Genomic DNA, 15,676 nt, shown 5'->3' with positions numbered 1-15,676 from the left:
TAGAGGCAAAATAAAACATCACGTAAACTTTCAATTGTACATTAGCTCTTCCACTAATGATACAATCTTTACATAAGCTTTCAATTGCACATTAGCTCTTTCACTAATTATACAATCCATACATAAGCTTTCCATTGTACATTAGCTCTTCCACTAATTATACAATCTTTACATAAACTTTCAATTGCACGTTAGCTCTTTCACTAATTATATGATCCATACATAAGCTTTCCATTGTACATTAGCTCTTTCACTAATTATACAATCCATACATAAGTTTTCCATTGCACAATAGTCTTTTACTAATTATACAATCCATACATAAGTTTTCCATTGTACATTAGCTCTTTAACTAATTATACAATCTAGCCCCTAGTGCTTGTCTGTTGGCCCTTCCACCAATGATACAACAATTCTATATGAATGCAATCATACCATATATCTAACAATCCAACAATCATTCAAATCATTAACCAACACTCCTTAAGAGTGTGTAGTGGAACACTAAGAGGGACTATTCACAAAGTCCAAAAGTTTACCTTTTGGAGTGATGTCTTTCAATGCTTTCTTTTTGTCCAAGAGGCTAACACCCCCAATTCCTTCACTAACCCAACCAATTCCAAAGGAGTGGATGCAATCAATAATACATATTATTCATTAACAATTGAACCAATAATTAAAATCTCTTAAAGAATGTTGTATGAACCCGCACCATTAAATAGAAATTTTAGAAATTAAATGAGAATTAAATGGGAATTATTAGATGGGAGATTTAATTATTTGAAATTAAATCACCCTTTTTGGAGAAAAATTGTGAAAATGTCATTTTGGGCGGTAAAACTACGGGGCTTTTGACCATACTAAGTCCTTTTTCAAAATGTTTGACCGGAATAATTTCTTGGTCAAACATATTACCATTGTAATGCATAACGACGCAGTATGAGAGTCACCACTTTAAGACGCGACACTTTTACTAACATCTTACACGCAATTTCAACATTGGAGTCAGAGCTACAGAGACGCGGTAGACAAGCAACCACGTTTGATGCTTATATAATTTTCCCCGAACCCTTCCCTTACACAGCTCAACATTCTCTTCATTTTTCATGCTGTCAGAACAGTGAAATGTAGTATATTTAATGGCTTATTTAAAGGTAATATATTATTAGTTTAGTATATTTAATAGCCTGAAATTTTAGTGGTGATATTTATAAACACAAATAAGGGCACCATATAATAGTAATTCTTGTGGACAAGTAAAATGTGACAGAGTTGTGAACTTTTATATTTTTAAAATCTTGTGTACAATAATGTAGTATATTTAATGACTTATTTAAAAGTCGTATATTTATTTTGTAAAAATCTTAAGGTAGTGGTTGCTATTATTTATTTTATTACTGTAGTATATTTAATGGCATAAAATTTTATTAATTATATTATTAAAATTTTCAAAGGTGCTATTATGATATTATTAGGTTCACTAAAGGTGCTATATTTATTTTGTAAGAACCTTAGATTAGTGGATTTAAATTTTATTAATGCTATGTTTATATTATTAGTGATGACCTTAAATTTTATAAATGATATAAATAAATTTTGAATTATAGGAAAAATTATTTCTCAAATCACTGGAGATAACTTTATCTCCAGTGAGCTCAAAACGACGTCGTTTTGGAGTTATAAGATTAAAAAATTATAATTATAAAGACTAATATAACCCTGTAATATATTATAATTACAAAAACACCTTGATTTACGTCCAAAACGACGTCGTTTTTGGCTCACCGGAGATAACTTATCTCCATTGACTTTGACTGGAGAAATCCTTTATCCATATTTATATTATTAAAAAGTAATGACAACAGTATTTTCAAAATCTATGTATAGCTCCACAAACTTTCTTGCACTGCTCTGATCAAAACTCATTTCAAATTATTCTACTAAAATATCTAATGTAACATCAACGACATCATCATCTGTAATATTGATATTGTTGTATTTTCGATATTGCCCGGAAGAGCTCTTACAGTCACTTCAGTAATATGTTGATTCCCTTACAACCCCAATTTTTGATGAATTTTCGCCTTCAACTCCTCAAAGCTAATACCACGTGAAATACGCATTGGTTGTTTTCACCTTCAAATATTACACCACGACAACCCATAATCTTTCTATCATTATAGTATATAAGTGCACGAACTCTTTGTAAATTTGAACTCATTTTTCCTTGCAAATTGTTAGTATTCGTGTAATGCTTTAAACAATATTTATATTTTTGTCTCTCTTTTTTTGCAACAAAGTTAATTACAAGGATAACATTTTTGTGAAGAAAATAAAATCTTAGATGTAGTGCTTTAAACAATATTATATTTGTCTCTTTTTTTCTACAAAGTTAATACCACATAATATAGCATTCACATGAAAATTAATTTAATCTTTGAATTGAATAATATAAATATCGTACCCTTAAAAAATTTAATAATATCATTGATAAAATTTCAGGCCATTATAATAAATATAAATATTAATATACCATTAATAAAATTTAAATCTACTGACCTAAGGTTTTAACAAAATAAATATAGCAACTTCAAAAAAATGTAAAATATTATTAATAAAATTTAAGGAAACTAATCTAAGGTTCCAATAAATTCTATAGAAATTAAATTTATAATTTTTGGGCTACCGTAAATAACAAAAAATTGAAATGATACATATTTGGAAGATGAGGTCAAAAAAACTTTAAAAAAGAAATCATAAGTGACTATGGAGTTTTTCTCTCGAACAGAACGAAATTTTTTTTTACTCTCACACAGAATGAAGAAAAAATGGAAGTGTTTTAAAATGAAGAAAAAATGGAAGTGTTTTAAAATGAAAAAACTTTTCGAACAGCATAAAAGAATGTTAAGCTGATAGTAAAGGAAAGGTATGGGTTGATATGGAAGAGTGTTTTAAAATGAAGAAGACAATAGAGAAGAACGTTGCTGATAGTAAGGGAAAGCTACAGAAGTGGGTAAGTTTATAGACAGTACACGTGGTAATCAATATACCACTTTAGGACGTGGTACCTTAAGTGCCACTTTCCTTACGTGGTGCGATGCTGATAAAAGTGGTAGCTTGTCTACCGTGTCTCTATCCAATAATTAAAGCTCTGACTTCAACGCTGAAATTGCGCGTAAGAAGTTAGTAAAAGTGCCGCATCTTAAAGTGGTGACTCTTATACCGCGTCGTTATGCATTACAATGGTAATATGTTTGACCAGGAAATTATTTCGGTCAAACATTTTGAAAAAAGACTTAGTACGATCAAAAGCCCAAAACTACGAGAACCGAATGGCGAGAGGTACAAAGGGAAAAATGTGCAACAATGGAGGTTGAGATCGTGGATGAATACACCAATGTAGCAGATAAAGAATATTAGAGAGAGAGAGAGAGAGATGTAGAAGGGGAATTTAGAAGAATAAGAAGAATTTTAGAGAGAAAGAGAAGAGTCAAGAGGGTATTGAGACGAGGATTATGGCATAAACATTCGATGCCCTTTTCTAATAATCCATTCCTTTATATGATAATTTAAAACCTAATGAAATTCCCAAACAAAAGGAAATAAACTAAGAAAGGAAAATAAACAATAGACAAACGAAAAGGAAATTAACAAAACAAAAGGAAATAAACAAAACAAGGAAAGTAAACAAACAAAAGGAAAAACGATTCAAAATTCAAATACAAAATTCAAAAGAAAATAAGTGTTTGGGCCGTGTGGGTTTTAGGTCCACAACACTATCAGTACACATCTTTTGAACCATACTCTGTTAATTATTACTCTGGACACATTCCATATCTTTGGCCTTGCTCCTTCACCTAATGCACAGTGCGGCGTTTCTTCAATAGACTTTGTTAAAATATATTGTATTTCATTTTTATTTTTGATGTGTAATATTTTAGTGCCAGGTCATTTTATAGTTTGTTACAACTGTTTTCTGTTTAGCCTTGCAGTATGTATTTTTCTGTTTTGTATTTGTTGCATCAGGTGGTTATTATGACACCTTGCATTTTTCTGTTTTAGGCTTTGTATATAAGTCAGCACTATTCATTGTTGAACTCACTGAGAATGAATGAATATTTTCCCATCCTTAGATTCTCAGCATCAGTTGTAATATAGTATTAGATGAATTTTGATTTTTTCCATGGCTCGCGGCTCCACCACAAATCCTTCTTCTTCTAATTCCTCACCTTCTCCCATGGATGACTCATCGAGCCCTTATTTTCTCTATACAGGTGATCATCCTGGACTTGTTCTAGTCACCTATACCCTTATTGGAACAAATTTTAACTCATGGAGCCGAGCCATGACCATTGCCCTCACTGCTAAAAATAAACTATGTTTTGTTGATTCCTCCATTCTTCGTCCCAATTCCTCTGCTCTTCTCTTTTCTTCCTAAAATCGTTGTAATTCCATGGTTATTTCTTGGCTGTTAAACTCAGTTTCTAAAGACATAGCAGATAGACTCATGTATTTCTCCAATGCTTATGACATATGGAATGACTTACGTACCCGTTTTTTGGAAGCAAATGGTCCCCGTCTCTTTCAACTAAAGCTTCAAATTTCCTCTCTGAATCAGGGTTGCATGGACATCAATGCTTGTTATACCAGATTGAAGATACTCTGGGACGAACTCAATGACTATTCCTCGCCAGCTGCTTGCACCTGTGGTGCCTTACGTACACTACTTGATTCGGTTCAACAGGACCAGACCATGAAATTCTTGATGGGTCTCAATGACTCCTTTGCCTCCATCCGTTCTCAGATCTTGCTGATGACCCCTCTTCTAACACTTTCACGGGTATTTTCTTTGGTTCTCCAAGAAGAACATCAACGTCAAATTTCGACTTCATTATCCGTTGTACCTGATACTCCGTTGATAGCTCTGTTGCTGTTCCTCCTGGATCTGTTTCCATGCCGTCACCACCAGCCTCCATGGCTGCCATCTCCACCGCCCCTCGTCGTGCCTGTCCTTTTTTCACCCATTGCCAAACCCTTGGACACACTGAGGAGAAATGCTTTAAGCTCCGTGGCTTCCCTCCTGGGTAAACCCAAGACCCTCAGGCCCCACTCTAATATTACATATCCAAATACGGCCCAAACCCACGCAACCCATTTTCAAATACCAACTAAGGAACCCAATCCTACCTCTATCTCACCTACCCAATATACCCGTTTACTCAACCTTCTGAAGAATACTCCTTCTTCTTCATCTCTAACGTCATCTCTTCCTCCTCCGTCTACAGATCTACCATCACCGACCGTTGCGAGCTTCAGTGGTGAGTCACCTTCATCTCTCCCTTCATCGTGTAAGGTTCTTGATACAGGTGCGACGCACCATGTATCTTGCTTCTCTAATCTTTTTTCTTCCAAAGCCTCTTCTTTTTCCTCTTCTGTATGTCTTCCCAATGGCTTTTTTGTTCCCATTTCTTTTATGGGTTATGTGTCTCTTCTTTCTTCTATTGTCCTCATGAATGTGTTATTTGTTCCTCTTTCTCTTGTAATCTTCTTTCTGTTGGTACCCTCACTTTTCTCAATTTTTTGTCATCTTCAGGATCGTATCACGGGCAAGATGATTGGGATTGTTAGCCGATCAGGAAATCTTTACATTTTAATATTGTTGTCCCACTTCCCTCAGTATATGTTCCCCCACCCCGCTTACTTGTTGCTTCTATTGTTAATTTTGAAATTTGGCATTCCTGTTTAGGGCACTTTTCTCCTTCTGTTTTGAATTCAATGAAAAATACTTTAAATTTTACCGATTGTTCTCTTATTAATTCTCCTTGTGTTGTATGTCCTATTGCTAAACAAAGACATTTACCTTTTATTTTGAACCCAATGATTTCTCCTCATGCTTTTGACTTGATACATTGTGACATTTGGGGACCATTCATCCCTACATCTGTTACTGGTGCCAAATATTTCTTGACCCTTGTTGATAATGCCACTCGATTCACTTAGGTATACTTTCTTGAACAGAAATCAGATTTTTCTACTGTGTTTCCCCAATTTTTCAGACTCATGCTCAACCAATACCAATCTTCCATTAAAGCCATCTGTTGCGATAATGCACCAGAGCTGAATCTCACATCGTTTTTCTCCTCCTAAGGTATTCAGGTCTTTCATTCCTGTGTTGATCGCCCACAACAGAATTCTATTGTTGAGCGAAAACATCAACATATTTTAAATGTTGCTCGTGCTTTGCATTTTCAATCCAATATTCCCATTTCTTACTAGTCTAAATGTGTTCTTACTGCAGTTTATTTAATCAACATAACCCTTTCTCCTCTTTTACATGTTAAGACTCCTTTTGAGCTTCTCTCTAACAAATCTCCCACCTATTCGCATTTACGTGTTTTTGGTTGTCTCTGTTTCTGTTCTACTCTTCCTAAGCATCGTCATAAATTTTTTCCCCGTGCTCTGCCTTGCGTTTATCTTGGATATCCTCCTGGTTATAAGGCATACAAACTTCTTGACATTGAATCCAATCACATTTTCATTTCTCGTGATGTTATTTTTCATGAAATAATGTTTCCTTTTACTAAATCCCCCCTGGATTATCTCCTCTGATTTTTGTCCCAAATAAGTCTCTCACCACTGCTGCTCCCTCATTAACAACTCCATCTTCCCACATCAGGAAACCCCCTCCTTACTTAAAGGATTATATTTGTCAAGCCTCTACTAAGTACCCTATCTCTTCTCATATTTCTTCTGACAGTCTTTCTCCAACCCACAAAGCCTTCATTAATGCCATCTCAACACATTATGAACCTTCTTCTTTTTCTGAGGCTTCCTAACTCCCTGAATGGCGTGCTGTCATGGCTGCTGAAATTGATGCTTTGGAACAGAACTACACTTGGAAAATTGTTTCCCTACCCACCGGAAAGCACCCAGTTGGCTGTAAATGGGTCTATCGTGTTAAACTTCGCTCGGATGGTTCCCTTGAACGGTACAAGTGTTGCGGATCTAGCAAGTGCACTAGTCGTACAAGTAATAAAATGATGAGTAAAGATCGTTCCCACAAGGAATTGTGTTCAAACACCAATATACCATAGAAAACTAATTTGAATCAAATAAGAGTTTGTAAAAATCATGAATAATTTGTCACCAGAAAATTGATTTTGAGTAAATTGACACAAGTAAATATGGATCAGGAATTAATAAAAACAACAAGTAGTCAGAAAACAACTTTCCTCCATGATAAACCATATAAGAATTGATCATATGATGAATTCCTTTCCATGTGGTGCTAATCAACCTTTTACTTATCATCAAGATGTAATCCCTTACTACCCTGATAGAAACATTAATCAGAAACCCCAATCCCTTGGTGATTTCTTTCTTAATACATGCATGAAATACTAAGGTTTTAAGATTACATCAGAACTCTAGCATCAATCCCTTGAGTACTAGAATTCTGATGTTGAGATTATCAAATACAGAAGTCATATAAACATCCATGTTCTATACTACTTCATTGATAGAAATAATTAACTCAGAAAATCTCAAATCAGCACATGAAAAATACCTCATCATATTAATCAAATCAACATAATATTATCATGGAGTTCCATTGCATTCAGACTACAAAGACTCTACTCAGACATGACTAAGGAATAAATAAGAGAAGAAGAAGCAAACTTCATTTCCATGTTGAAAGTATTCAATCTCCAAACTATTACAAGGAAATCCTAATACAAAAACTAAAAGAATTTAGAGAAAAGTCAGACTAAGTTTAAGAGAGAGAGAGAGTTCAGATCCCCCAAGATTCTCCTCTAAGTGTCAAGGCTTTGCCTTATATAGTGTTACAATTAAAAACAGAAAACTGATGTGGGCGCTAAAACGTCCATAAGTGGCCGTTTTAGCGTCCATGCTTTACGTATGCTCAACTGCTTTTAACTGATTTCAACGCTAAAACGTTAAGGAATGACCGTTTTAGCGTCCAAACTTAGTGAATGCTCAACTAACTTTAACTGACTCCAACGTTAAAACGTTTGATTTGGACGTTTTAGCGGTGAAGACCAGAATCTTTTTCCACTTTAGGGCGCTAAAACGCATATTGCAGGCCGTTTTAGCGACCAAGACCAGCAATTTTCCATCTTCTTAGTGTAGCAGCGCGCTAAAACGCTCTGTGTGGACGTTTTAGCGCTCATCACCAGCAAGTTTTGGCCTCTTCCTGTAACAGGGCGCTAAAACGCTCAGTGTGGACGTTTTAGCGCTCAACACTTAGGCAATTTTTCTCCTCTTGAGCTCCAGAATCTTCTTCCTTCTCCAGTTGTCTTTCAAGCTTGCTTTTCCTACAAGAATCATACAAATTTCCAATAAAGCTCTTGAACTTGTAATTGAGGACATCTTAGGACATTAACCTTGTTTTTCATCATTTAATTACACAATTTGATCTTAATTCCTGCTTAAAACCATGATGAACTAAGGGTTCATCAACAAGGCACACTTAGTTTCCCAAGGCTATACACAATAAGAAGGTATCGATTTTAATGAAACTTTTTCTCCTGTAGCCAAAATAACCATTATCCGTACATTGCTTGCTCTTGCTGTAATCTCCAACTGGCATTTAATTCAATTGGATGTCAACAACGCTTTTCTTCATGGAGATTTGAATGAAGAAGTATACATGTGTCTTCCTCCTGGATATGCCCCACAGGGGGAGTCTCTGCCTCCCAATGTTGTTTATCACTTAACAAAGTCCATTTATGTATTGAAACAAGCTTCACGTCAATGGTTTTCCAAATTCTCTTCAACCCTTCTTTCTCTTGGGTTTTCTCAATCCCATGCTAATCACTCTTTATTTACCCGAAGCTCACATGATTTCTTCATGGCCATTTTAGTTTATGTTGATGATATCATTGTGGCTTCTAACAATTTTGCTCATGTGCAGCATCTGACTGATACATTAAATAACTCCTTTAAGCTCAAAAATCTTGGTTCTCTGAAATATTTTTTGGGACTTGAATTCACACGATCATCCACTGGTATTTTCTTGTGCCAACACCAGTATACTCTTTCTCTCCTTCAAGATTCTGGCTACCTTGGTTGTAAGCCTCGTTCCACACCTATGGAACCTAATCTCCATTTATCTACATCTGAAGGCTCTCTCTTGGAAGATCCCACTGCATACCGTAGGTTAATTGATTGCCTTCTTTATTTGACAATAATCAGACCCGATATATGTTTTGCAGTCAATCATTTAAGTCAATTTATGTCTGCTCCTCGCCAGCCACATCTCCAAGCTGCTCAATGCATACTTGGATATCTAAAGTCCACTGTTGAGCAAGGAATATTTTTTCTTCACAATCTTCCCTTAGGCTCCATGCTTTTTGTGACTCAAATTGGACTTCTTTCCCGGACAGCCGCAGATCAGTTTCTGGCTTCTGTGTGTTTCTTGGACAATCTCTTATTTCCTAGAAGTCCAAGAAACAAAGTACCATTGCTCGTTCCTCAGTTGAGGCAGAGTATCATTCCATGGCTAATGTCACATGTGAATTGTTATGGCTTTTCTCTTTGCTCACTGATTTACAGGTTCCGAATTCAACCCCTGCACACCTTTTTTGTGACAACAAAGCTGCTCTCCATATTGCAGTCAATCCTGTTTTTCATGAACGTACAAAGCACATTGAAATTGATTGCTACACTGTTCGAGATCAACTCACTCAAGGAAGTTTACTTACTTTTCTAGTCCCTAGCTCTCAACAACTTGTAGATTTGATGACCAAGGCTCTTCACCCTGCTCCATTGGCTCATCTAGTGTCCAAGATGGGTGTTCTTAACATTCACTCTCCAACTTGAGGGGGTGTTAAAATATATTGTATTTCATTTTTATTTTTGATGTGTAATATTTTAGTGCCAGGTCATTTTATAGTTTGTTACAACTGTTTTCTGTTTAGCCTTGCAGTATGTATTTTTCCGTTTTATATTTGCTACATCAGGTGGTTATTATGACACCTTGCATTTTTCTGTTTTAGGCTTTGTATATAAGTCAGCATATTCATTGTTGAACTCACTGAGAATGAATGAATATTTTCCCATCGTTAGATTCTCTGTATCAGTTGTAATAGACTTCCTCAAGCCTCCCATGTTGACCTTCGTTCATACATACACAATCCTCTCGCATAGATTAGGCACATATCCATAAAACTACCGAAGCTGATATTGTGAACAAGTGTGCTATTCGTTAACTTAAGCGTAAGATAATAAAAATGCAAAATAAATTAAATATAATATTATGTAAATTTAAAGATAAGTCTAATAAGAAAATAACCATAATTGTTTGTCTATATCCTTAAAAGATGGGTTAAAGAATTAAAAAATATTAAATGAAAATAAGTAATAAATGTTATTTTTAAGGGTTTAGTTCTTAACATGTCAACATGTGTGCGAACATCTTAAGAGAATAACTTTTATATGGAAAATAAGGGATAAATTTTATCTCCTACACTCACGAAAAAGTATATGGAACCAATGTTTTCTTTTTCTCTCTCTTCTTCTCGTATGGACCATAGTTATTAAAATCGAACCGGCCTGGCAGGGTCGACCCGAGAACCGATAAACCGGTCATATAACCGGTCCGGTTGAAGCAACGGACCGGCCATGCATCAGAACTGGTCCGACCCGGCCGGTTTTCATAAAAACCAGTGACCCGGCCCGGTCCAAAAAAAAATTCCAGATTTTTGTTTTTTTATAAAATATCATAATAGTCATATTTGAATATGTTTTTGATTATAAACTTACACAATATGTACCTACAACACTAATATTATCTCAATTATGTACTATGCATAAAATTTTGAATTAATTTATTGTTAGAGATGTCATTTTATGAACCTAAAGCCCCGTATCACGATCGTTATATTTTTGTTTGATTTTTTATTTGATAATAATATGTGATTTATTATTTTTTGTATTAAAATATTTGAAATTTTTATCATTTTTTTTAGATATTTGAGTGTGTTTATAATTTTTTAATATAAATTATAAAATTGCATATAATTACCGAGTCATGCAGTTGAACCAGTGACCCACTGGTTGAACCAGTGACCCGGTACCTCGACCGGGTCAATGACCGGGCCAGTTTTAATAACATTGGTATGGACTCATATGGACTCCACACACTTTTACGTATAAGTAATAGATAAATTTATTTCCTAGAGATACATTAATCCCTTCCTATAAATAGGAAGGTTATACTTACAATCTATTTTCCTTTACAACATCTTACAATCATATCTTAACTGTTGATTTCCGCTAATCAACGGTCATTATTTTCGCAAATCAAACTTATTAATTAATTATTAGTTCGCAATAAATGATAACCGCTGATTAACGAAAATCAACGGTTAAGATATGATTGTAAGAGGTTGTAAACGAAGATAGATTATAAGTATAAATGTTAATTTTCAAAAAAAAAAAATGTAAAATGTTAATATATAACATTACTTTTTTAAAAACTTGTCACGCAAAACGCGCTCTTCCTGTGACCATTTCGGACTCATTCTCTCCCTCTCCTTAAACAAGAAAACAAGTTTTGTTTTTCTCTTCAAAAAGCTTTGGAAATTGACACTATTGTATAATGAGCGGGGGTGACCGGTCACAACAACCAGACCGGGTTATGCTCAAGCCCCTGCATCTCTGGTATCTTCTCTTGTTACTCTTCCCTTGATTTTTATTTTCTTTTTAATTCTAGTTTTATGCTCTTTTTTGAATGACACCGTTAATTTGGTGAATGGTACCATGTGAGTTAATAGCCAATGACACCATTTCTGGGCAAATGGTTATTATTTTATGAGTCAAAGCAATGCTAAAATTCATGAGGAGACTTGATTTCAGTGGCATGCAAGAGTTATACAAATAATAGACATGTGACGTGAGGCATGCACATTGGCATCAAATATTTGATTTTTTTGTTTTCTGAATCTAATGTATGTATTCCGATCCCTTTTTTACAGTTCACAGCAAAAATATATCTAGCTTGGTTGGCAACTCCCTTCAGATCTCATTGCATTAATGCATTAACGAAGGTTAGACATTTTTGTAAAGAATTAATTCAACCCAAAAGTTTAAGTTGTTCGGTGGAAGCCTTTTTAATGGTTTATATTATGCTCCAACACGTTCCCTCACACAAGAGCCACTGGGCTTGAAAGATGGATAATGCACAAGTTCACCTACCTGTGGGCTAAATTAGGCCTTTTTAATGGTTTATATTATACTACAACAATTTTCCTTTTAAAATTTGTAATTATTTTTTCTCATTGTATTTCAACGATTATATTTGTCTGTACTGTAGAGGATTTCAAGAATCAAGACCATATGAACTCTGCAATTATTGACAATGTATCTTCATTTTCTTATTTATGCAAATTAATTTTCTGCAGGGTCATTTATATACCTGAAATATGGAAACTTCAAATGGTTTATCAAACTTGAGAAACTCTCAACACACAGGGATACCGCCTATATTGCCCCCAAAAAGAACATCTGAAGCTGAATGTTCCTCCCATTCAATTGCTGAATTTGAAGGATTCTCAGAGGCCAAAGAGAGACTACGGGGCCACCAACGTGCATATTCTGATAGCATGCTAAGTGAGGAAGTACCCTCTTGGTTGAAAGAACTCCTTGATGAGCCAGTCTCTCCACTATGCAAGAGTCATCGACGATCATCAAGTGACTCTATAGCCTACTTACAATTACAAATAACAGCTAAGGAAACTGAAAGCAAGGAACACAAGAGCAAACAGACTTTTAGTTCAACTAACACTTGTTATGTTACATTTCCAACTTCAGTCACTCCACAAGATGAAGACGTCAAACAATCACACATGTCTGTAAAACAAAATGTGCCAGACTCAGAAGGCTCCTTTGTTCAGCATCGTTCCTTACATTCCAATCCTTATGCAACCAAACCAGATTCAAAACGTGTCAAAAGGTATGTATATACAGGCCTTGTTTGGAGCACCTGATAAAGAAGATATGATAGGATAACTTATTGTTGAGATATATAGTCTCATATTGGTTGTATGTGCAACTAATGTGGAGTTTATAAGGTCTTGGGCACTCCCACCCTTTGAGCTAGCTTTTGGGGTGGTGTATCCCAAGGTTCTTTTCATGGTATCAGAGCCTCGCCGCCCCCCACTTTCTCTTGTGGAGTTTCTTAGCACAGGTAGGATGGGCCTGTTGCATTGTCCACGCTTCAAGCCCAAAGGGCTCTCGTGTGAGGGGGCGTGTTGAGATATATAGTCTCACATTGGTTGTATGTGCAACTAATGTGGAGTTTATAAGGTCTTGGGCACTCCCACCCTTTGAGCTAGCTTTTGGGGTGGTGTATCCCAAGGTTCTTTTCACTTATCATATCTTACTTTTATCTCTTGTTTGGTGGGTCAATAGGATATGATTAGCTTATCCTATTGTCTCATTTTATCCTATCCAATACATGATTTCTTATCCTATGGGGGGAGCTGGGTTAGAATTCAATAGGATAGGATACCAATATTAGGTACCCACTATATCCCCACGCTACCCAATATATTTATATTTATTGCATTATATTTTGTTTTTCTCTCTCCTTTCTCTTTCTACATAATCTTATCAGATTGCTAATCAGGTGATCATCAAACGCAGGACATGATATAGACTTATCAGCCCCATATCATATCCTACCCTTATCAGCCCCATATCATATCTTATCATTATCCTATCATGTCCACCAAAGGAGCCCATAGTGTCCTTAACTTTTCCGGGCTTAAGGAATTTATGTTTTCACATAGGATAACTCTGGGAGGATCGAGAATGTCTGACTGAATGTAAGTGATTAATATGTGATTCATACGCTTGCGGTGCTCTATGAAAGAGACACCGCAAAGGGTGGCATCTTTGTGCACTGTGGTGGATCGAGGCGCTGGGCCAAAGATATAGGGGTGTGTGCATAATAATAGCTAAGAGAGAGTAAGGAGTAGAGGATGTGTACCTGAAAGGTGTAATGTTTTATTTATAGAAACTATTACTCGTAGGTGAAGGAAGTGTCCTAGTGGGAGTCAAATTATTAGGATACATGATGATAAGGGATCCTATCTCTTATCTCTTGTGCTTATCACTTATTGTAGTTTGTTGCTTCTAGAAGCTATGAGACCCACTGGAAGGGTTCAGAACAATGACATTTGTTACCGGTATATAATCTCTATTGCTTCTGGACAATTTATAATTTCACATAGGACAATTTCTATTTTATCTTATCCTACACATTTTTCCTTTTCCTTGGTCTTCTTTGGTGCATACTTGCTTATGTGCGAGTAACTAGGTGGGCTCAAAAGGCATATTTGTTCTTCTTGAGACTCCATATTCCTATTTCATACATGTTCCTTCATGGTATAAATATTACTCACCAGGCTTTCTCAATATAAAACTTTCAAATATAAATTAAGCTGGTTGTTTAGTCAGGTAGGATCCTTCCTCTGATAATATTCAAAGAACAAGTAAGGCTACAACTGCGAGTATTATTTAAATAATGCGCAAGACAAGTGATTTAGATAATAATAGATAAGGAAGAGCATAAGTGTTATCTGCATATACAAATCAATTATTCTTTACACTTTTTGCATCCAATATTTTGTGGTGCAATACAGGCATTCGGCTCAACAAAACCGGGCCAGGAAAGTACAATACATTGCTGAACTGGAAAGAACTATCCAAGTTTTGCAGGTAAGAGTACAAAAATATATGACTTTTTGTCTCATACCTGAAGGGAAAATGTTACAAATTCTGCTGCTACTTCCTTATAGGCAGAAGGATATGGAGTTTCAGCAGATCTTGAATTTCTTGATCAGCAAAATCTCATATTAGGTATGGAGAATAGGGCCCTCAAACAACGGTTGGATAGTTTATCCCAAGTGCATTTCATCAAATGCTGTAAGTAGCAACATTTTGTTCATTTCTTTAGTTTAATTTATTTACTTTTACAACTTCATTAAGCTAGACAGAAATTGGATAGATTTCAATGATTAACTGAAAAGTATTGTCATGTCAGTTATGAATAACATTTATTTGTTCTCTTTTGATTTTATGTTATTTGCTGATTACAAATGTTGGATGGCATAGTGGAGCAGGAAATGCTTGAGAAAGAAATCACAAGGCTTAGAAATCTTTATCAACAGCAACAACAGCACAACCAGCAGCAGCTGAAGCATTATGGTAGGCCTCGATCTAAAAGCCAAGATTTTGATTCCTCATTTGCAAAACTTTTGAAGCATAAGGGAGCTGAATTGCCGAAAGCCAATAGTTTTCTGTTGAAAAGTGATATTCATGAATTCACACTGTGATTGTACAGCTAGCTACCTGGGGCTCCATGGCTTGAGACACCCTGGTTTTCTACAATTAAATGTCATAATGAGGTCTCAAATATAGTCAAAGCCCTCAATGGTATCTCTAGTTTGCATAGTAGAATATCCCCCAATATAGAGGATCTCTTTAGAAGAATGTCGATTCCAATTGGAAGCTATGATTAGTGACAAAAATATATGCTATACCAATATGCATCTCTGGTGTTGCCAGGCATGGACAATCTATGTAAACTCTTATGTTGTGTTAAATAAATATCATGTTAACTCCATCCTCAAAAGGAAATATTACTTCT

General features: G+C 35.4%; 1 protein-coding gene across 1 annotated transcript; it reads left to right on the top strand.

The window, feature by feature from the left end:
* Positions 1-12,446: 12,446 nt before the first annotated feature.
* LOC133311993 (basic leucine zipper 34-like) lies at positions 12,447-15,362 on the top strand. The gene is made up of 5 exons (XM_061513133.1): positions 12,447-12,976; positions 14,151-14,213; positions 14,670-14,745; positions 14,826-14,952; positions 15,142-15,362. The coding sequence occupies exons 1-5, from the start codon at positions 12,447-12,449 to the stop codon at positions 15,360-15,362; spliced, it is 1,017 nt and encodes a 338-aa protein (XP_061369117.1).
* Positions 15,363-15,676: the final 314 nt, after the last annotated feature.

This window comes from Gastrolobium bilobum, unplaced genomic scaffold (genome assembly GCF_033153095.1).
Source record: "Gastrolobium bilobum isolate Gb01-03AN ecotype WA unplaced genomic scaffold, APGP_CSIRO_Gbil_v1 utg26293, whole genome shotgun sequence".
NCBI lineage: Eukaryota > Viridiplantae > Streptophyta > Magnoliopsida > Fabales > Fabaceae > Gastrolobium > Gastrolobium bilobum.
Note: the sequence above shows the minus strand (reverse complement) of the source record. Positions and strands in the feature narration are given on the sequence as shown.